This window comes from Ictidomys tridecemlineatus, chromosome 11 (genome assembly GCF_052094955.1).
Source record: "Ictidomys tridecemlineatus isolate mIctTri1 chromosome 11, mIctTri1.hap1, whole genome shotgun sequence".
Taxonomy (NCBI): Eukaryota; Metazoa; Chordata; class Mammalia; order Rodentia; family Sciuridae; genus Ictidomys; species Ictidomys tridecemlineatus.
In genome coordinates this window covers 131,808,245-131,830,232 of record NC_135487.1, presented here as the reverse complement: position 1 = coordinate 131,830,232, position 21,988 = coordinate 131,808,245, and the positions used below count along the sequence as shown (strand labels likewise).

At 52.8% G+C, this 21,988-nt stretch overlaps 2 protein-coding genes across 3 annotated transcripts; one reads left to right on the top strand and one right to left on the bottom strand.

Moving 5' to 3' along the window:
- Positions 1-3,817: 3,817 nt before the first annotated feature.
- Positions 3,818-5,033, top strand: Bola1 (bolA family member 1). 2 transcript variants are annotated; one of them, XM_078027660.1, is made up of 2 exons: positions 3,818-3,976; positions 4,316-5,033. In XM_078027660.1, exon 2 carries the CDS (start codon positions 4,319-4,321, stop codon positions 4,736-4,738), a length of 420 nt encoding a protein of 139 aa, XP_077883786.1. In that variant the 5' UTR covers positions 3,818-3,976; positions 4,316-4,318; the 3' UTR covers positions 4,739-5,033. The 2 variants fall into 2 exon arrangements, with proteins under 2 accessions (XP_077883786.1, XP_077883785.1); XM_078027659.1 differs by having other exon boundaries at positions 3,928-4,094.
- Positions 5,034-6,574: 1,541 nt separating this feature from the next.
- Positions 6,575-20,530, bottom strand: Sv2a (synaptic vesicle glycoprotein 2A). Its single transcript, XM_005331143.5, has 13 exons — positions 20,390-20,530; positions 16,082-16,994; positions 14,712-14,892; positions 13,826-13,977; positions 13,593-13,726; positions 12,921-13,010; positions 12,588-12,698; positions 12,325-12,413; positions 11,495-11,659; positions 11,161-11,294; positions 9,649-9,855; positions 8,912-9,071; positions 6,575-8,315 (listed from the first exon to the last, which is right to left on the bottom strand). The coding sequence occupies exons 2-13, from the start codon at positions 16,698-16,700 to the stop codon at positions 8,132-8,134; spliced, it is 2,226 nt and encodes a 741-aa protein (XP_005331200.2). The 5' UTR covers positions 16,701-16,994; positions 20,390-20,530; the 3' UTR covers positions 6,575-8,131.
- Positions 20,531-21,988: the final 1,458 nt, after the last annotated feature.

Genomic DNA, 21,988 nt, shown 5'->3' with positions numbered 1-21,988 from the left:
GTCTCCATAGGTGGAGCTGTTGGTTGGACACCCACACCCCCCAGTGATAGAAAGGGGTTAGTAGCAACCTCCCGTTGTGATTTCTCCCCTGATAGCCCTTCCTCCTCTAAACTTTTTTCCTTTGTCTAACTCAAGAGACTTCCTCTTTTACTTGATGTAAGATGTCTTCTCCTAGACTAAGCAAACAAGATTGTACCAACCTCCATAATGGTAATGTGCCAACTGGCAGAGTTCCTGGGCTTTCCTTTTGTATCTTTTTAAAATCTTCACCATGATGTTTCCATTGTGATATATTTAACAATCCCTCTTTAATGAACCATGGGCTACATCTTTGTATCATCTTAACATATACCCTAACTGTTCTTGATTTGACTGAGATGCCTCCTTCCTCTAGCACTTTACTTAAAGCCCTTTCTGTTTCGTTCTTATTAATTTTTAATTCCATATTTCCGTGACGAAGATACCCCTCACTAAGATAATGCAAAAGAAAACTGAGACAAAATGAAACCAAAATGGAACAAAAGTTCATTATATCAGCCTTTCTATCCTCCGGAAATGTCCATCCTTCCTTTCTCCCTATCAGTTCCTCAGACGCAAATAGTTTTTCCTCAGATGTGAGCGGTTTTTCTTCTGTCCCATCCATCTCCAGGGACAGGCAACTTAAAACAAAAGCAAAACAAAAGGAAAGAAGAATCTTTAAATGGTTACCCATCCTCTCGCACTGCCCTCAGGGGTGAGCAGTTTACCTTATCACTTACCCTCAGGCATTCCCCGTGCGGGCCACCACATGCCGCAGTCTGGCTGGGCACAAATCCCCAGCCACTTGAAGATTCAAGCAGGAACAAACTTTATTTTTAGAACTCACGCTGCCCGCTGCCCACTCGCTGCCCACTCGAACTCTCCAGGAACTCCCCTAGAGCTCCACTGGAACTTCGGGAACTTTGCCAGCACTCAACCTGAACTCAACCCGGGAACTCCACCCACACGAACTCTCTAGGAACTCCGTGAGAGCTCAAAAATAGCGGGCACCGGAGGCAGCAGGAACCACTCCTTCTGGCAAAATGCCAGGCACCATCTTGACCTGGCAGTGGCTCTCAACATTTGACCAAATATCTGGGTGCCCATGACTGAGTCAATCTGACACATAAAATGTACCATCACAGGGAGTTAAGAGGTAAATGTGCTTTATTTCTAAAACTTACTCTCAAGTGGGAAAAAAATTACATATGTAATGGTAAATGTTAATATTTGGGTAACCTTGGTATCAGGGCAAAGGATATATAGAAATGATTTGTACTATTTTTATAACTTCAAATGCATGAACCTGATAATCATCCTGGATTACTTTCCTTCTCATAACCCATCCAATACCATAACCTGAGGGGTTTTCTCTCCTAATATATGTATTTGTGGTCACAATTTCTCTCCCTTTCCACCAGGACCAGCATTACCACTACCCTGGTTCAAGTCATCATCATCTGTCATGTAGGCTGCTACAAGACCTTCCAAGTGATCTATGAGCATCTTCCTTTACCTCCTCCACCCTCCACTCAGTGGTCTTTGCAAATACGAATGTAAAGTCAATTAAATACAATGCATGATCCTTGATTGCATTATATTTAAATTAAACATCATAAAGGACACCATCTTAGTCGATTTGTATTGCTATTGTAAGGGTCCGGCGAAGCGTCGGAGAAAGAGACCTCCAAGAGACCACTCATGCAATTGGCAGAAGGGGATTTATTGATCCAGCATGCTGGGGCTCCGTGCCCACTCAAGAAAGGAGAGCAGCCCAGAGCTCCGGGCAAGGGTTGAGCAGTGCTTAAGTACACTTTTTGGGGAGGGGGGGGGCTTTGCATACATCAGAACAAATCATCATGAGGCACGGGAAAATCAAACAACAACTCTTAGACATGATTAGTACATTCATTGGCGGGAACAGGCTGGGCGGGGGTGATTGGTCACTCCTAAGTGGGGTACACATTTAAACTGATTGGTTTTGGGCCCTGGATGCCTACATGCCAGGCTACACAGGGTCCTAAGTTATTAAACAACTAAATGGCCAGTAGGATATTGTCTTAACTGCCTTAGGAATTTCAGGTTCTGTGTGCAGTTCAGAAACTCTACAATACCTAGTCCTTTACTTTTTAACCCAGGCTTTGCAGCTTAGAAACTTTACCCTTTCATTATGACAAAAATACCACAGATTGGGTAATTTATAAAGAAATTCATTTTCTCACAGTTCTAGAGACAAGAGAAGTTCAGGACTAAGGTGCTCTCTGGTTCACTATCTGGTGAGGCCAGTTCCTCATAGATGGCTTTATCTTGGTGTCTTTACGGGGCAGAAGGGAGAGAAAAAGTAAACTTGCCCCCTCAAGATCAATTGTCAGGCATTACTCTGTTTATGATAGCCCTCGAGGCCTAGCAGCCTCTTAAGGGCCCCACTTATTAATACCACCACAATCAAGATTAAGTTTCTAGGGACTGGGGTTATGGCTCAGGGGTAGAGCACTCACCTCCCATGTGTGAGACCCTGGGTTCGATCCTCAGCACCAAATAAAAAAATAAATAAGTGAAATAAAAGTAGTGTCCAACTACAACTAAAAATTAAAAAAAAAAGATTAAGTTTCTATGCAAATTTTGAAGGGACATATTGAAGCCACAGCAGACACTAAAGACACAACTGAGGAAACTTTTTAAAAAGAATTTAACCTTTATTTATTTGTTGTTGTTTGTTTTTTAATGTGATGCTGAGGATCGAACCCAGGACCTCCACCATCCTAGGCAAGCCCTGACGATTGAGGAAATTTGACTATTAACTTTATGTTAAATAATAGTGGGGCTGCACTTGTAGCTCAATAGTAAAGCACTGGCCTAGCATGTGGAGGCACTGGGTTCCATCTTCAGCACCACATAAAAATAAATAAAGGTATCCCATCTACAACTAAAAAATTAAAATAATAAATAATAATAGCATTATATGAATATTTAATCCCTTGAGGGGGGTCATGGAATTGTGGTTATGTGGGAAAGGAGATGCAGAGTGAGGGTCAGTGTACATAGCAGTGGATTTTTAAAATTTTTTTATCTAACTTAATGACTCAACAAAATAAAACATTTTATTTTATTAATGTTATTATTCATACATATATTTAAAGAAACACAAAGCAACTCTGGTAAAAGGTTATCAGTTCATCTAGGAAAAGGGTAGGTACATGGGCTCCTATTGCACAAGAAACCTTTCCTGAAAGTCTAAATTTTTTGAAAGGCTAGGGAAAAGATATGGCACTGTTTAATCTAAATTTCTTGAGCGTGATTGGGTATTAAGGTTATGAAGAGAATATTCTTGTCCTCAGGAGATACAAATTGGAGTACTTAAGAGTGAAATATTATGCTATGGGCAACTTATTTTCAAATGGTACAGTCAGAAGAGTATGTAAGTATATTTTAAAAGTATACATCAAGTACTTAAAAATGTAAATATACGTTTAAATACATGTATAAATCACGGGTCTAGTGAAAGGTGGAAGTATCACTTTGTACTATTCATCTTCTCTGTGCGAATTGTTTCAAAATGAGAAGATTTGGCAGTATATAAACATATAATATTAGGGATACTAAATAAAAATTAAGTGTACCCCTTGGGAAAAGCTCATCTTCTTACATATCTACTGAAAACTTGATGCGGCTCAGAGGTTGGGAGCCCCCGGTACCCCGGCCCCTCCAAAGGAGAAGCGCGCGACCCTCCCACCGCCTTAGCTGGGGCTCCACCCCGCGCCGCCCCGCGCCTCCCGCAGGGAGTGGGAGCCGGAGGCGGAGCGGCGAGGCCCGGGGCCTGCGCAGAGGAGCAGCCCCGCCCGGCCGCAGGGACACGCGGAACTACAAGTCCCAGGAGCCCCCGGGCACCACGTGACGCCCGCCGGGCCCGCAGCGCGCGGCGAGGACGCGGTCCGACGTCGCGGCAGCTCGGCTACAGGTAGCGAGCCCCCCCCCCCCCCCCCCCGGGGCGCCGCGGGTGCCCGGGCCACCAGCTCCACCAAAGCCCGGAGTGCGCGTGGCCACCTCTGCAGCCTCTAGGCTCCTTCCCCGTCCCCGTAAGTGACGAGCGCGCCCTCGAGCCTCCGCTGCCGGTACCTAGCGGCCCGCGCACGCGTCACACCGCTGGGGGCGGGCGGGGGCCGCCGAGTCTGGGGTCCCGGCGCGCCCCCTGCGGGACCCGGGGCGGCTGTCGTGGGGAGGGCCGAGGGTCGTGGAGGCCGGAAGCTGGCCGGCGGCGGCCCTGCCCTCACTTCTCGCGTCTGCGTTTCCGTCCTAGCGGATGCCGATACCGAGTGGACACCGGTTCCAGCGCCTGGTCTCCATGGCCAGCCGCGTCGGCTTGTCCCGCGGCAGCGCGGGACCCGGGGCCGTGGGTCCGGTCGAGGCAGCGATTCGTGCGAAGTTGGAGCAGGCCCTGAGCCCCGAGGTGCTGGAGCTGCGCAACGAGAGCGGCGGCCACGCCGTCCCGCCGGGCAGCGAGACGCACTTCCGCGTGGCCGTGGTGAGCTCGCGCTTCGAGGGACTGAGCGCCCTGCAGCGGTTCCGGCTGGTCCACGCGGCGCTGTCGGAGGAGCTGGCCGGGTCGGTCCACGCTCTGGCCATCCAGGCCCGGACCCCCGCCCAGTGGCGGGAGAACCCGCAGCTGGACACAAGCCCCCCCTGCCTGGGTGGGAGCAAGAAGAGCAAGAACACTCCCTGACACCAGCTAAGGGGGAGGACGGCATCCGAACGGGCGGATGGGGGTCAGCTAGTGAACCACGGCCGCCTTGCCGCGATCTTTAGGGGTGTCCCATCCCGTTGGCACACTCGCATTTCCAAAGAGAGAAGCCGAGGTCACCCCAGTTAGCCCAGGAAGGGCGGCCACTCACCACTGCGCTCCCTGTGTGCTAAGGAAGGACCGCCTAGCTGTTGCTGCTAGTGTTGACTTGCGGCAAGGAACTACACCAGTCCTGAGGGGTGGAAACTGCCCTGTGCATTAAAAAGCTATTACCATACGACTGCATCGCTGTGTTCTTAGTGGCTATTGAATTGGTGCCACAGTTGGGTGTTTTGTTTGGTACTGGCGAGGTTTCTGACCACTGAGCCAGGATGTTGCTAAGTGGCCGAGGATGGCTTTGAACTTGTGGTCCTCTGCCTCTGCCTCAGCCTCCCCTTCCAGAGTCGCTGGGATGACAGGCCTGTGCTGCTTGCACCTAGTTCTTGAGAAAAAAAATATTTGTAGACTAGGAAGTCAAAAAGGGATTCATGGGGAAAGTGAACTAGTTTGATCTCTAAGGAAAGGTGGAATTAAACCAGAAAAGAGAGGAAAGGTGTTTCAAGCAGGGGAAAGAACTTCAGCAAAGGGTTAGAGGTTGGACTGAGCAGATATTAGTCAAGGCAGCCGTGATGGGCAGGAACACATTTGAATTTCATATGGGTGTAACGTTTGGCTTTTTAACAGCCTGTCAGTTTCCAAAAAGTGTTTGCTTATAAGGAAAAAAAAAAAAACTTTTAAAAAACCACTCAAGTGGGGCGTGGGGGCAACTAGAGAATAATTACAGAAGACAGAAACCTTTTATGTAGCCCTTTTGTATATGAGCCTTACCAACATTACATCATATTTCTGAGGGGAGCTCAAGTAATATCTACATAAGCAGCTTTCTTATAATCTCAGTGTGTAAATTATTAGAGAAAAAGTGTGGTTAACATGTAGCTTGATAATTTCTGGCTAAAGAATTTTTAGGCTGGGACTGGGGTTGTGGCAGAGCACTTGCCTAGCATGCGTGGGGCACTGGGTTTGATCTTCAGCACCACCTTAAAAAATAATAATTTAAAAAATACTGTGTTCACCTCTAACGAAAAAATAAATATTAAAAAATTTTTTTAAAAATTTTTAGACTGCATCTGGTTGGGCAGTAGGGAGTCATTGAAGAATTTTGAGTATGGGCATGCCAAAGAGCATTTGGAAACGCGACTGATCTAGCAGTGACATCTGTGGGGGTTGGCATGGAAATTGGAGGCAGAGATGGATCAGGAGTGGAGGTGGGACCTTGACTTGGAGGGCACCTGTGGGGATGGAAAATGAAGTCGTTGACCCCAGAGGGACTATAAAATCAGAGAATGGTTTGATGAGAAAGGCAGTGGACTAGAGAGAGGGGAGTTTGAGATCAGTTACAAGTAGTGCATTTCAGATTTCTTCACAGGGAAGGATTCTTAAGGAATCTTGTTCAAAATGTAAATTTGAGGCCTTCCCTGCCACCAAAAAAAAAGGGGGGGGGGTCGATCCCACAAGTCAAGAATAGAGTCTGGAATCTATTTTCAAAGGCACACCAGAAGGTTTGGAGGAATCATTCCTTGTTTTCAAACCCAGGAGAGTTGACGGGGCTTTCCAAGGTGGAAAGGTCAGGGTGGAAAGGTCGAGATGGGGAGTATGATACATCTGGTTATCCTGGCCTCCAGATGGGAGGTGGAGATTGTTCTTCCACCACCATTTACCCTTCCAGGACTCTCAGAATGGACTTAGATGTAGGCAGAGGCAAAGACGTCGACACAGCCATTTTGGATTTTGAGGATTGATTTCCTTTTATTTTTCACCAGTATTGTTCATTTTTCACATCAACAGAGATGGGTTTAGGGTTCCCCAGGAGAGCGAGGAAGATGGATGGGTCTCCTGGAGGGTACGGGAGGGGGCTACGTCCAGCAAGTGAGGGGTGAGGGAAGGGGGGCACACACTCGTACACTGGGCACTGGAGGAGAAGGCAATCCTTTGGGCACAGACACCAAACAGTCACCACCTGGTCGGTGTCACAAAATAGGAGAGTGACCATAGGGTGAGGGCACCAGACGCAGCATGAGGAGGGTGAATCTGGATTTTCCTGTTGTTATTTTCACTTTTTCCTTTTAACTTTTTTTAAACATTTTACAAACAGCTAAAAACTACGACACATCACAGCTACGGTGGGGTGGGAAGAGGGCACCAAAGAAAGCAGCCGCACGTATCAGGGTGGACAGGGCAGCCTAACCTACAGAGGCGACTGTGTGGAGGGTGGGAAGGGGAAACTGAGGCTTCTGGTCCCCGCATTAGGGCCCCTCACTTGCTGCTGAGCCTCCCCCACTTCCAGAGAAGAGGCCAGGAGGGCCACGCTTCCTGCCCCTGCCCCAGCGCCTTGTGCTTTGGGGTCTGCTGGACCACAGGCCTGTCTTCCCTTCCTCCCGGCCCCCTGCCAGTGAGGGGACCTGCTGGGGATGGAGGGGGGGCACTGTGCTCCTCCTCCTCCAGGAGAGGCCAGGCTTGAGGGGACAGGCAGCGACAGCCTCCCCAGGTGCCCTCAGGCCCCCCTAGAATGCAGACTCATCCCCACGGCCCAGGTTCCTCCCTCCCAGGCCCCACAGAGACAAGATGAGGGAGCACTGCGGGAGGCAGGGTTGTGTGTGTGTCGTTGGAATGACCCTTAGCTTATATTTTAGGACAGTAGAGTGACGCCCCCCCCCTTGGCACATACACACACACACACACAAGTGTACACACATATTCACACACAGTCTAAGCTGCCTCAGAACTTAATATATAAATAAATAAGAATCAGAAAGTAATTCCATAAAATTCAGGCTTCGGGTTCACAGCCCAAACTGAGGGAAAGTGGAGGCCAGAGGGCTGAGGTTTATTGCTTCTCCCCAGCATCCGTTGGGAGGTGTGAGAGGGCACACTCGGCCCTCGGACCCCAGGTTCTTTTGGTCCATGATCTACACCCCAGCCTCAGCCCCGAGATCACTGCATCCCCGTGACTTCACAAGGGCCTAGGCTGAGGGACGAGGGGAGGGGCAGGGAAGCAGGGGCCCCTCACTCACAATGGGGAGGGGAGGGGGGCTCAGCCTTCTCTTGTGCCAAGTCAAGGGTGTAGGTGAGGAGTAGTGCTTCACCCCCAAACTGGGCCAAGAGCCTTCCCTGCAGTCCCTGCCCACGGGGTCACACACATGCACACGCACGCACAGCCAAGACACACAGGGAACCGGGAGCAAGGTTCCGGGGTCCAGGATGGCAGGTCAGGGAGGAGAAAGAAGGGAGTTGTGGGTCTCACAGTGTCCCTGCCACCCCCAAAGCCCCAGAGACCCCTCACTGCAGTACCTGCCCCCGGGTCTCGGGCAGCTTCAGGGCCAGAGAGCTGCCGAGGGCGAGGGCGGCCGAGGCGAAGAGGATGGGGGCGGCCTTGGTGATCCCCACAAAGGAGGTGAAGATGCTGATCCCCAGCACGGCGGCCAGCTTGCACAGGGCATTCAGGAAGCCAAAGGCCGTGGTCCTGCCCAGGAGTCCCAGTGCCACGGAGGGCAGGGCCCCGCAGTGAGGCAGGGAAGAGCGGGCGGCAGAGAGATGAAGTGGAGGAAGATGGAGGCAGTGCCCAAGAGGGAGAAGGAAGGACGGTGAGGCAGGAGAGGGAGGGACAAGGAGGGAAAGAGATCAAAAAACGAGGTTAACATTCAAGACCACCAGGAGCAGATACAAAAGCTACCAGCTGGGTTTTTTTGTTGGTTGGTTGGTTTTTTGGTACTGGAGGTTAAACCCAGAAGTACTTTACCACTGAGCCACGTTCCCAGTCCTTTTTGATTTTTTATTTTGAGTCAGGGTCTCAATAAATTGCTTAGGGCCTTGCTTAGCTTCTGAGGTTGGCCTCAAACTTGTGATCCTCCTGCCTCAGCCTCCCAAGTCACTGACATTACAGGCATGAGCCACCACCCCTGGCCAAAAGCTACCAGCCCTTAGAAGAGGAATTCCACGGGAACTGTATCCTCCCACCCCTCAAGGTGCTCTTCCTAGTCTGCCCTCTTCTTCACACCACTTCTCACCTGCCCTCTGGGCCCTCAGCCGACTGCCCTGCCCCCACCACACTCCAGCTACCTCTTGTCCGAAGGGTAGAGTTCAACGGTCAACACGTCCAGCGCATTCCAGGATGCAATGCTGACCCCCCCAAAGAGGCAGAGCAGAGCAATCATGGCCGACTCGCTGTTCCCAAAAGACAGGAAGAAGCAGGAGACACAGGACATCACACTGGAGCCAGCTGGAGCCAGAGGAGAAAGCGAATGAGCTGGCCGCAGTGCCATGGGTGGGTGCCATCGGCAGCTCCGAGGCCACCCAGCATGGGACTCTTTTCCCAAGGCAGCCAAAGGAGGGCTTCTCACCGGTCCCCAGCGTCCCTGTCATTTTCTGTTTATCAACAGCATCACTAGCCCTCGTGGTTCTGCCGACTGTGGGCCAAGCTGCCTGACGCTGGTTGACATGCATCAGTCTAATACATCAACACCGGGAGGCAGGTCAGGTGTCACTCCCCTGTGGCACCAGACAGCCAGGCTCCCGAGGCCACCTGCCTAGGTGGCAGTGCAGCTGAGACTCCTACTCCTAACCTCACAGCCTGGGCCCTCTCTGTCCTGCTACTCTGCCTGCCTCCTGTATCCCCGAGAAGCTTCTGGGTCAGGCCCTCCCATTCCTGCAGCAGCCCCTGGAGAGCAAATGTGAGAGAGAGAAGTCCTCTGGCCGGTCTCTTCAGAGAACCAGAGGAGAGGCTGACCACACTCCCCCAGCCCCTGACTCCCCGACACGCTCCGACCTAGACCGCCACCACGCGCCTCTGCCCTTACCGAGCATCCTGAGCCTGCCGATCTTGTCCATGAGCAGGGCAGACACGATGTTTCCAGGAAGCACCGCCAGGGTCCCCAGGAAGCTGACGAAGTACACCATGTAGGCACCTTCTCCTGTCCCTGTCACGTCCAGCGGGCAGCCCTCCTTGTTGTGCAGGAATGTGCTGTTTACCAGACGGCTGTTCACAAACTTGTACTCAAACAGGTCTGCGGAGGAAGGCCAAGACGAGGCAGGCGGTCACGCCATGGGACACAGAGGCGGCCGCTGCTCCTGGCACAGGGCCCCGTGGTTTGTGGGGTTTCGCAGGAGGGGGCTCTCAAAATGTGTCCAGACACTCATTGCAAAGCAGTGAAAAACATCACCATGGGAACTAGGAATTGGTATGAAAGATAATGACCATAGCCAAACACTGTTTCCAAGGTCCCCATTACTTGTCTGTTCTTTGTGTTCACCTGAGCCGACCAGGAGCAATCACACTACCTGGGTCTACAAATCTTTTTCTAGGGAAAAAACCAGACGGTCAGACCGTAGTAGCTGAAGAACCAAAAATCCTATCTACTATTTTCTTCCTGCAAGGTGGGAAAAGTTCACCCGATGCTCCGTGTAGAAGTGTGAAACCTCCATCTACAAAGCTCACAAGGAAGACACTTCATGTGCATACAGTTTGAGAATCGCTGTTAAAGAAGTACATGAATATAATGATTCCCAACATTTTTCCCCATCAAATATCCTTTTTATTGTTTTTTCCCCCCTGGGAAAAAAAACAATAAAAAGGATTGTTTTGAACTATTTTTGAACTATTTTTGCCTTCTTCAAAAGTAGCCAGGTGCGGTGGCACACGTCTGTAATCCCAGAGGCTCAGGAGAGTGAGGTAGGAAGATCACCAATTTAAAGCCAGCCTCAACAACTTAGCAAGGACCTAGGCAACTTAGTCAGACCCTGTCTCTAAATAAAATATTAAAAGGGGTTGGGGATGAGGCTCAGTGGTGAAGCGCCCCTGGTCTAAAAAACATATGTGTGTGTGTGTGTGTGTGTGTGTGTGTGTGTGTGTGTGTGTGTGTGTGAGTGTGTGTGTTTATATACACTGGTGGGCATTGTGGCACATGCCTGTAATCTCAGCAACTCAGGTGGCTAAGGTAGGAGGACTGCAAATTCAAAGCCAGCCTCAGCAATTTAGCAAGACCCTCAGCAACTTACTGAGAGCCTGTCTCAAAAGGAAAAAATAAAAAGGACTGGTTATGTGGTAAAGGGCACCAGAACTGAAAAAAAATATATATTTAATACACTGAATTATTATAACTCCAGCCGAACGCAAAGGAACTTGATATCTTTGTCAGATATTCTATCACAGAAAAATGTCCAATAGGCATTGGATTTTCCAGATTATTGGTAGTGGCCACCAAGCTCCCAGGCCAGCTTCCCCCCGGGCTCCTGAGGGCTTCAGGTTGAACACTGGTGAGTAAGGTTCACTGTCCTGTGTCCAGGTGGCCCCCACCAGCGCCCCGCCTTACCAGTGTTGTAGAACACGGTGCTGATGAATGTGCAGTTGCGGAAGAACGTGTTGCTGGATGTGACATCCTCAAAGTAACACTCTTCAAAGAGTGAATCCTCAAAGGACACCGACTTCAGACGCAGCCCAATGAACCTGCAAGACCAGGGGAGTGAGACAGTCCCCTCACCCCATCCTCGGCTCTTCCTCCAAGACTTCCTTGGTGGGTAATGGGCAGCCCCCACTAACGAGAACTAGGCATGTGCCCCAGACCACCTTGTCTTGAACTCCCAGATTCATCAGAGACGAGGGGTAGAAGGGACAGGGGAGGAGGGAAGTCCAAGGTCCCCACATACTTGTCATTGAAGTACTGCCCCCCTCGGTGGATCTGATTCTCCAGCGTGAAGTTAAAAGTCACATGCTCTACGCGCTCCCCCGGGAACACTTTGGTGCGGGACGCGTAGTCCACGGCCTGAAGATGTCGGATCATGTCAGGAAACCAGACGGTCAGACCGTAGTAGCTGAGGAACCAAGGGTAGGGATCAGGACAGATTAGACATCAGAGCCAGGCCGTGCCGACTGAGGGAGAAACAGAGCTGGCCTTTATCAGGACCCTGTTCACCCCAGCCCCGTCTCACATCCCTCCCTTCCCAATTACGGGCTTCAGGCGCTCTGTGGCCTTGTGTGCAGCCCACGGGACTTCTTACACACCTCAGGCGTTTGGACACAATACCTTTATTTTATTCATTTATTTTTATGTGGTGCTGAGGATTGAACCCAGGGCCTCACAGGTGCTAGGCGAGTGCTCTACCGCTGAGCCACAACACCAGCCCCCCTCCCATCCCTTCTTTAGGATTTAGATTCCTACTCCGACGACATCCCAAGTGTTCCCACAATGCCACCGTCACACTGCTCTATCTAGCTCTGTCAGAATGTCAACTCCATGAGGACTGCGCACATCTACCTCAGTCCAGCACAGTACCTGCCCAAAACAGAAACTTAATTCTGCTCATCCTGCAATACGTTTGTTGAATGAATGAATGAAGCAGAGAAATCGGATGGCGCGAAGGGGGATGGGAACAACACCTTCCCTCGTGATCTGTCCCCTGCGTTTCCATTTCCCCACCTCTCTCCCAGTCCATGCACCACGACAACCACATATGGCACATGCCCACTCACTCCTTACCTGAATGACATGGTGAACCATACACCCATCATCATCAGAGTAATACGTCGGTATTCTGGGCCGAAACAAGAGAGAAAATTCCCCCAAACCTACCAGAGCAAAAGCAGAAGGTGGCTGCACTAACTTCCAGCATATACAGACCCCGTGGTTCCTCCCGACCACCTCGCTCCAGTTCCTGTTCACCCCCTCACACAGGCTCAAGCCCCGCCTTCCTCTCCACGCCCTCCCTCCCTGTCCCTCTCCACCATCCCATCCCCAATTACCTGCCCCCCCAGGCTCAGGGCCCGGACCCCCCAGCGCTGGTACCAGGTCCCTGTGTCCGACTGAATCTCAATCAATTCATCCTCCTGATGAATCGTCTTAATGTGGGTCACCTGGAGTCAAAGGAAGGGACGAACAGTCAGACACTCTATTTCCCAATCCTGTCCAATGCCTCAGCTTCCCTGCGGTAGCAAAATGGGAGACAGAGAGCGGCTATGACACCCGAGAATGTCACCAAGGTAGAACGTGGTTGGAGAGGCCTAGGAAAGTGGACAGAAAGGGGCCAAGCAGGGGCGGAGCCTGCGAGGGCTTGGGGGACTGCTGGGGGTGCTTACTGAGAAGACCCGCTCCGGGTGCCCCTTGGCCCGCATGTTGGTGTCGTGGACCTGCTTCAGCACCATCCAGGCTTCGTCATGCTTCCCGTTCTAGAGCCGCAGACATGAGCCCAGCGTCAGGTCAGCCCCCTGACTCAGGGCTGCAGATCCCTGCCCCAATCTAAAGACTGCCACCCCCAGACAGCACTTAAATTCCAGCCCCTGGGCATGCATCACCCCCAGCTGGTGCCAGCAAGACACAATCAGCCTTGGGCAAGAGTGTAGGGGACAAATGCAAGCACAGATCCTAGGGACTCCCTGGTACGCGGAGAGAGGCAAGGGAGATAATGAGCAAGTGTGTAGTTAGAAAAGGCAGCGCCTGACCCTGCAGGACCCAGGTGTTGTCCGAGGGGGAAGAAGGGTAGGAACGTGCCCTATAAAGCCAGGGCCAGGGCCAGGGCTCCTGACTGCAAAATCTGAAGCCACACATGGCTGGACGAGTCCCTGTTTCTCCACCCACAGAATCCCTCTGGAGAGACATTCCAAGGCAAAGGAAGCAAGATAAGTCCCCAGAGTGCGGACCCTTGAGGAAGGAAAACAGCCACACGGAGCACACAGATCCCACGTGAGAGTTTCAACAGGGGGCCCTTGTTGCCCCCCGCCCCACCCCTCACCCAGCACAGCCCCATTCACCTCCAGGAAGAAGCGGGGGCTCTCAGGCTGCGTGGTCAGAGCCCCGATGGCAAACACAGACGGGAAGGCGCAGACGAGCACGAAGACCCTCCAGCTGTGAAACTGGTAAGCAGAGCCCATCTGAAAACTCCATCCTGGCAGAGACGGGGTCATGGCATCAGCAGGGAGGTCAGAGGCCGGGGTGGGGGGCCTCCCACCACAGGGGGGTCCAGGGCTGCCTCTAGGGCTCCTACCGTAGTGGGGAATGATGGCCCAGGCCATGGCAGCCGCGTACACTCCGCCAATCATCCAAAACATGCAGAGCCAGCTCAAATGCTCCCCACGTTTCTCCTGGGCCAGGAACTCCGAAAAATAGGAGAAGACAATGGGGATGGACCCTCCAATCCTGGACAGCATTTTGAGAATTTAGCATTAAAAAGTGGCCAGATTCCCTATTCCCTGCCTGTCCTCCAAACTCCTTTCACTCTAGACCTAATTTTTCAGCGATTCCATCTCACACATAATGCCCCACAGTACCCTGTCACCACCAGCCGTCAAGCACACATTGTTGGGGCAGTGGGAAACAGACAAGTGGGTCTCAGAGTCAGAGAAGGAACAAACTTTGACTCTTGATGGTGACTCCAGAGTTGGGAGGGAGGGAAGATAACTGCAGACCAGGGGAATCTCCAGAGGAAAACATGGACCCTGAGGAGTCTGGGGGCAGGTGTTGGGGAGCAAGCCTGAAGGGGCCTGAAGACAAGGCAGTGGGGTCTCCGGGTGGTTGGGGAAGTGCAGTAGAGCTAGGACAGGCGGCAGACGCTTAGAGATGTCGATGACCATGAGGTCTGCGGCCAGATGCAGGAGGTATGTGATAACTCCAGGGTCACGAGGACACAGGGTTGAGACTGAGGCCCAGAAGGAGAACTAGGATTGGGATGGAGGACCCCAGAGTGGACCAGGCACGGGGACAGCACGTTGGACAGCAGCACACAGGGGAGCCAGCCTGAAGACAATCAGGGCGGAGAGGAACTCATTCCATCCACACATACCTAAGACCTAGCTGATGGGCCTGACACTGCCGGGCCTCAGGATTTAACCGTGACCACAGCACAGTCCTGTCCTCAGGATGCAGACACTCACCCAACCCCAGAAAGGAGACGGCAGAAGAGGAAAGTGCCGTAACCCTGGACGAAGGAGGAGAAGAAGGCGAAGACACTGTTGACCGAGAGGGAGATGAGCAGACACTGCCTCCGACCCAGCCGGTCAGCCAGACCTCCCCAGAAGAAGGCTCCCACCATCATGCCCAGGTAGACGATGAGGCCTGGAGCCGGAGAAAAACACACAGGAGGGGTGTGAGCAGACACACCTCGATTCCACCCTTCGCTGAGCACGAGGGGACTGAAACTGCAGTGGGACACACCCAGGTCCTGAAGAACTTCTAGAAGCTAAATCGACCCAGAGACCAGAGCGTGCGAGAGAAGGTGGATTGTGTGAGCCAAGAGGGAAGGTCATCTCCGCAGACCAGTGGTTCAAAGGCAGGATTGCAACATGCGGAAACCCTGAGCTTTACTCTTCTTCTCTCTCATTTCCGTCTGTCTGTCTGTCTGTCTGTCTGTCTCTCTCTCTCTCTCTCTCTCTCTCTCTCACACACACACACACACACACACACCCTGGCTCAACTAGATGAAAGAATGGATCTGCCTGTATCCCCAGATCCCCCAGGTGTGTGAGTGGGGGGGGGGGTTCTTCCTACCCTCCCTGCTTTGATGCCCTTGAAACATCAGAAGGTCTCTCCTGTTTCTTGCGAATGGGACTTTGATCCCTTTAATCTTCCCAGGAAATCCTACACACAAAACCCATTCTTTATTCCTTCTAGTCTCCATACTTCTGGTCCTAAAACTCCCCAGATTATTGCTTCCTTCATAAAATCAGTCATTATTGATCTTAAAAATCAAGTATTCCAAACTTTGCACTTTAACCATACCCAAACCCAACCCCAGGGAGAAGAGACCTGTCCAAGGCACAGCAAGACCTAGATCCTTTCTTGGTCAGTCTCAGGGGTTTCCCTCTTCGAGGTGCCCATCAGGAAAGGCCATCAGAGACCACTCACGGCCCTGGACACTCCCAAGTCTGAGTGAGAGGTGTGGGAGTCCCTACCCCGCCACCCCAAAGTGACCCTCCCCACTTGGACCAGGGAGTCTGAGTACTGCTTCTTGTTCTCCAGTCAGGGACTGAGGGCAGGATAACAAGAAGAACGGATAAGAGGAAAAGGGGAGGCAGTTGCCCTCCTACCATGGCCACCCATTGGCCCCAGCCCTCTCCGGGCCGCCTTCCCAAGCCCCTCTGTCACACACAACTTTACTGTCCCAACCCCAAGAAGAGGGTGTGTGTGAGGGGCAGTGTGTGGAGGCGCCCGGGCCCTCTGAGTGCTCCTGGGCAGCAGGACTCCTGGGGAGGAGTGGGGAGGATGCAGTGGGGAGGAGCAGGGTCCCTGTCCCGCGGTGCCTTACCCAGCATGCCCTTGTTGGAGTCCGACAGGCACATGTCCTTCTCGGCACTGGGCAGCACGAAGCCCACCACGAAGACCTCGACGCCATCAGCCATCAGCGCCAGGCCAAGCACAAAATAGAGTGTCCACTGGAAGCGGCCGTGGCCGCACTCGCGCAGGATGGCTTCGTACTGCTGGGCCAGTTCTTCCCGCTCTTTGCGCCGCTGGGCCTCCCCGCGGCCAGGGGGGCCCTCCCCGTCACTCAAGTCCCCTCTCACTCCGGCCAGGGGGGCCCCGTCCGCCATCCTCTCTCCTTTGCCCCCCGACTCGGCCCGGGGGATGCCCTGGTATTCGCCTTCGTAGATCTCATCGTCCTCGTCGTGGCCCTCGGTGGCGTCGCTCGAGGCCCCGCCCTCCTCCTCGTCCTGCGCCCCTTCCCCGCGGTAGTAGCCGTCGGCGGGGGCCGGGTAGTCGTCGTCGTCCTCCTCCTCCTCGAAGCGGGAGTAGGACCTTCGGGAGTATTCGTCCTGCACCCGGTCCAGGCCCTTCACCACCTTTTTGGCCGCGTGCTTCTTGACCTCCTTGGCGATGTCTTTGGCCCCGCGGATGAACGCTGCCCGGTCTCGGAAGCCCTCCTCCATGATGGGGCTTTGGGGCGCCTCCCCGGATCTGCCTCACTCAAGGACGGGCCGAGTCCAGAAGACCCCCCGCCCCTGCCCGCTACTTAGAGGACGTCGGGTCCTGTATGTTTGGGCTTGAAATCAAAGAAAATCGGGCCTGGCCAGGGAGTGTCCCCGAGGGAGAAGGGAGACCCTGATCTACACTCGGTTCAGGCAGGTGAGTGGGGAAGGGGGTAGGGCCAGGGAGGGGGCAGCCTGGTGGGGCTGGGCTGGGCGGCCAGGATAACCGCTTCCCCTCCAGGAAGCTCTGGAGACCTAGAAAAGGAAGAGAGAGAAAGGAGGCGGTGAGTCCCAGGGTGGGACAGAGGCCAGCACAGAGCCCCTCTCCACCCAGAGCCCCATCTGGACCCTGTGGAGCAGAGATGTTCTCAGGACACGGGTCGAGATGGCTGTGATCCTTGAGCTTGGAGGGCAGGCCCATGGGATTCGCTCCCATCACCCACCCTGAGCCCTCCTCCACCCTGCCTCACATGAAGTCAGAGCCCTTATTTCATCCCCAATCTGCAAAGATGAAAAGGAAATGGAAGAAACCAGAATTCCCTTCTCTAGCCTGGCCTGGGGTTCCTGCTGAGGGCGGAGCCTGAGGAGGACGGGAGGGAGACCCAGGCTCCAACCTGTTGCCTCAGAGCCCTTTTGGCATCTGAAGGGGGGGCACGTTCTTTCCTCAGGCTCCATGTTTACAGGCCTCCTGAGGAGAGGGTTCTCCCAACATGGCTTAGCGGGTAAAAGCTCAGCTTCCAGAGTCCGATGAACCTGGGTGTGACTTTCTGCTTCAGTGTTCACTAGCTAAGTGAGTCAGCCATGTTTCGAATACCCAAGCCTCAGTTTCCGCTTATGTAAAAATGGGAAAGTAAGGATTCATTGACATAATGCATGTAAGTTCCTTGTCATGGTACCAGGCACATAAAAAGTAATAAATAAATACTAGCTTGTACTATTGTGGTGACAGTAACATAGTGTGATGCCCTGTACTCTCTTACAAGGTCCCAAAACAAAAGCCATGTCTGGATACTCTTCAGGGTCATCAGCAGAAAGAGACATGATCAAGGGGAATGCTAGTTCAGCACAAAGTGCATGACAGGTAGATCACCTAAGTTGAAATCCCAAACACTGCCACTTGGTAACTGTTCTTAAGCAGGTTGCTTAACCTCTCTCAGCCTCAGTGTCCTTATATTGAAATTGGGGATAATAAAATTGGGAGAATCTCTATTTCTCAGTGACAGTATAAGAATTTAATCTCATAGTAGGTATCAATGTTAGTCTTCCTTCCTCCTTGTTGTATTGGTAAGTGTCAAAGAAGCAGGAGGCAGCCAGGGACAAGCAGGGGTCACACTTAGATACTGTTGCCCAGTACCTTCCCAGGAACCCTCTGACTTGGTTTAATTCCAGCATCTGGGGCTGGAATCTCCCTTCAGACAAACAGGGGAAGATCCAAACATGGGAGACTTGGAACTGAGTAGGCAGGAGGTAAGATCAAAAGCTGGGAAAAGTGATGACTGGCTGCTGCCGCCTTCCTTCACAATGTCCTACATGGGGCCCCTTTCATTGGTGGGAAAGGAAATGACTGATCAAACTCCTACATTGCTAACATTGAGGTCTGCGGCCTGTAGTTGTACCTCATTCTTCCCTTCCTAATCCCCCTAATCCTTTCTGCTTCTCCACCAAGAGTCAAGGAAAAAAAACTCCACAAATACCGCATTGCGTAGGTGGCTGGTGGAGACTGAAGGGGGCCTTGGGCCTCCCCCCACCAAAAAAAAGACATCTTCCAAAGGGCGGCATGGGCTCACCCCTTTCTGTCCCAGGAAACAGGAGAAGCAGGCCAGATTCAGATCCGAGGTCGTCCTCCTTAAAATACTCTGCTCCTTCTTCTGCTCCCACCCATCCAGGGCCTTCTTTAAATGTGACACACACACATACACACACACACACACACACACACACACACACACACACACACACACTCACAATCTAGTCCCAGTACAAGAGGGTAAGTAATGCTATGTGACTCAGAAAGAAGCACTGGCAATCACAGCCTTACCCCCTCAGGACAGATGTAAGCAGTGGACCACAGTGACCAGAAGCAGTGACCCCTATGTCACCTTCTTTTCTTGGTGGTTCAGGGCCCAACCATCCTCCATGAAAGAAAGGGAATGGTGGAACCCCCTCAGTGCATGGCAGTTTGCATCCCCTTCCTTCCTCTCCCACCAGGCTCTGCCCCCAACCCTGAGGGAAGCGGGGGATCCACCAGGAGCCGTCCCCTGTGTTTGTTGACACTGTTTACCCCTGAGAGGTGCGTGTGGGGTAGGGAGGGCTCACCAGCCAGCTCCCCTGGGGCCAACAGACCCAGGAGGGAGAGGAAGAAGACAAATTCTTTGAGCTGGTGAGGAAGTGGTGCTATTTTTAGCCCCCAAAGCAGCACAAAGTGGCTAAGCCTGTAGAAGAGACAACACTTGCAAAGGTTGGAGGTTAAAGAAGACAAGGTTCATGTTTATGGGTCCCTTTAAGGCTGGCTGGCTTCACCTGACCAAGAAATGTGCCCAGATTTCTGCAGTGGGTGTAAAGGGCAGATGGGAGATCTCCTGAGCAACCGCTTCCCTTCAGGACAACTGGCACCCCGCATCAATCCCCCTGGCTCTGGGGGCCACCCCATCTCCAGCCCACCCTACTTCAGGTGACAAGGTCATTAAGAAGCAGCCGCTTATCAAAACATCTGGGGGTGGGGGTAGGAGTAGATGTGGCAGATACCAGAACACCCCTCCCTATGACAGCTAGGTGATTGGGTCTCAGCCCCCACCCCAGGACCCACACGGCTGTGCCTCCCTCCCCACATCCTGTCCCCGCTAGGAAGATGGGAGCATCCACAGTTCTGAGGGGGGGAATGAAGGTGTCAGCTGAGAAGGCACCCGGAGCAGTCACACAGAGAGGCAGACAGGCAGGGACACAAGGAGACACCTCCATACACAAGGGCTTCGAGAATGCCCCTACCAGCATTTTTGGCCACCTCACCACCGCCCCAGCCCTAAGGGATGAGCCCCTAGAATTCACTGAATGGCTCTTCCCAGGGCCTCCCCACCCTGGGTTCTAGACAAGTGCCCACCATCACTGGCACCCCCACCACCAGAAGTAACGCCTCCAGCCCCTCCACGGGGCCTCACACCTGGTCCTTGCGCTCTCGGTGGTCCCATTCTTCATTCCCCTTCCCTCCATCCTTCACCTGCCCTTCCTCCCGGCCCCCCACCCTCCCAAGTCCAGGCTAGCAGACTGAGGCAGCATCCATTCTCTGGTCCCAGCCAAGGTCATTTATCATTCATGGGCGGGGGGGGGGGGGAGTCCAAGTGAGGAGTGGACTGGAGTTTGAGGGAGCCCCCTCCTACCCAACAACCCCCCACTAGGTTAACCTCCGCAGAGAGGGTAGTGGGGATCGGCCAGGGAGAGAATGCCCCTCCTCAGCACATGCATGCACAGCTCCATACGTGCGCACCTCCGGAGCGGCACAGCGGGATGCAGGTCCAGGTCCATCACTACACCCCCACCCCTAGAGCGGGGGTCGGCCGCCCCCCAGAAGCAAAGCATCGGAGGATAAAATGGCTGCAAGACAAGGATGCTTCTGCCAGGGGCGGGATGGGGGCGAGGGATGAGGAGGGTCTCACCTGCCTGGGTTCCCCGGTACGGGGGTCGGGTAGGGCGGGGGTCCAGCAGCGGGGCTGGGGCGGCAGCGGCGACCGATCGCGGTCGCGGGGAAGCGGCACTGCAGACCTCAGCAAACCCCCCACCGCCACCACGCTCCGGCCCCGCCTCCGCCCCGCCCCCCGCCCCGGACTCGGGAGAGACCATTGTGGGGGGAGAGATGGGGAGGGGACTCGGAGGACGCGGAGAGGAGGAGAGGTCTGCAGGGGGCTGTCGCAGGGACAGCAGTAAATGACACACAGCCCTTCCCAGTCCCTTCCCTGTAAAAGGTGAAAGAAACTAAGGAAAGACAGAAGCAGCGATGTCAGAAGACGGATGGGAAGTGGGAAAGGAGGTGGCCAAGGAGGCAGCCTCTTCTTAGCGCCCCAGCCCCAGGATGGCCAACCCGGGATCCCGTGGGTTCTTGCTGCCTTCTCCACCGCTGTCAGGCAAACTCCTTCCCTGCCACCCTCTCCCAAGTGGGGAGAGTTCAATCTTCCCCTCTACCTGGCTGTTTTAGTGAAAGTAGAGTTAACAAGGTGTGGTTTCTATCCTGAAGGGCCAGAGGCAGACTCTGGAACCCTGCCATGTTTTCCTGCAGAAACAGTCCAGACTATTTGTCTACAGTGCAGACTCCTCATCTTATCATCCTCCTCCATTCGGTGGGTGGTAGCAGAGGGGGACACAGGAGACACTGAGTGAGCACTTGGAGAAGGTGAGGGTTTTTTACAGGGCTGACCAACTGGACATTTCCTCTTCCATACTTAAGCTCCAATAACTCAACAAGGGGTCCCCTCGATTCCCTTCTCTGCTTTATTTTCCTCGCCTCACCCCTATGTATATATGCATGGAGGACTGGATTAGGTTCGGTTCTTTCATCTTTCCTTTGCCTCTGTATGTATAACCTGGACTCAAGAGATCCAAGATATACCACTTGGTGACATGGTATGACAATTCACGCTCCAGAGGCAACAGGATATCTGGTGATTTAAAAATGGGCACCCTCGATGTTTCTATTCCAGGTAAGGCCTTAGGATCACTGACCAAGGGCTCTGGGCCAAGTTCCATGCTGTTGTTTTTTGTCTGGAAAATGGGGTGTCTTGGACTAGATGTTGCATCAGGTTCTTTTCAGATTTAAGAGTGTATGATTCCGCTTTATTAAATGTGGCAGTTTCAGAATGCTGGAATATATTACATAGAGAAAGCTGACAGCCTATGACTAAGGAAATCTCACAGGTGACATTTGACATGTTGACTTTACCACTGATAGAGATGCGGGCCTGAGTTTTGTAGGCTCCAAAGCTGGACTTTGGAAACATTTGTTTATGCCAACAGAGTTTACAATTTGCTGAAATACAAAGCCATAATACACATTTTCTATAAAAATGTAACTGTTACTCAGACTGATAACTCATGTTCTCTTCCTGCATCCAAATCAGAATCATAATGTTGATGTATAGATAAATGCACAAATAACATACCTCCAGCAGACGACTTGTATCTTTAATGGCATCTAGCCATCCCCAGTAAGGACTCATGCCAATGGGTCCAGAAAACTCTTCTTGGCAAGAGTATCCTCACCT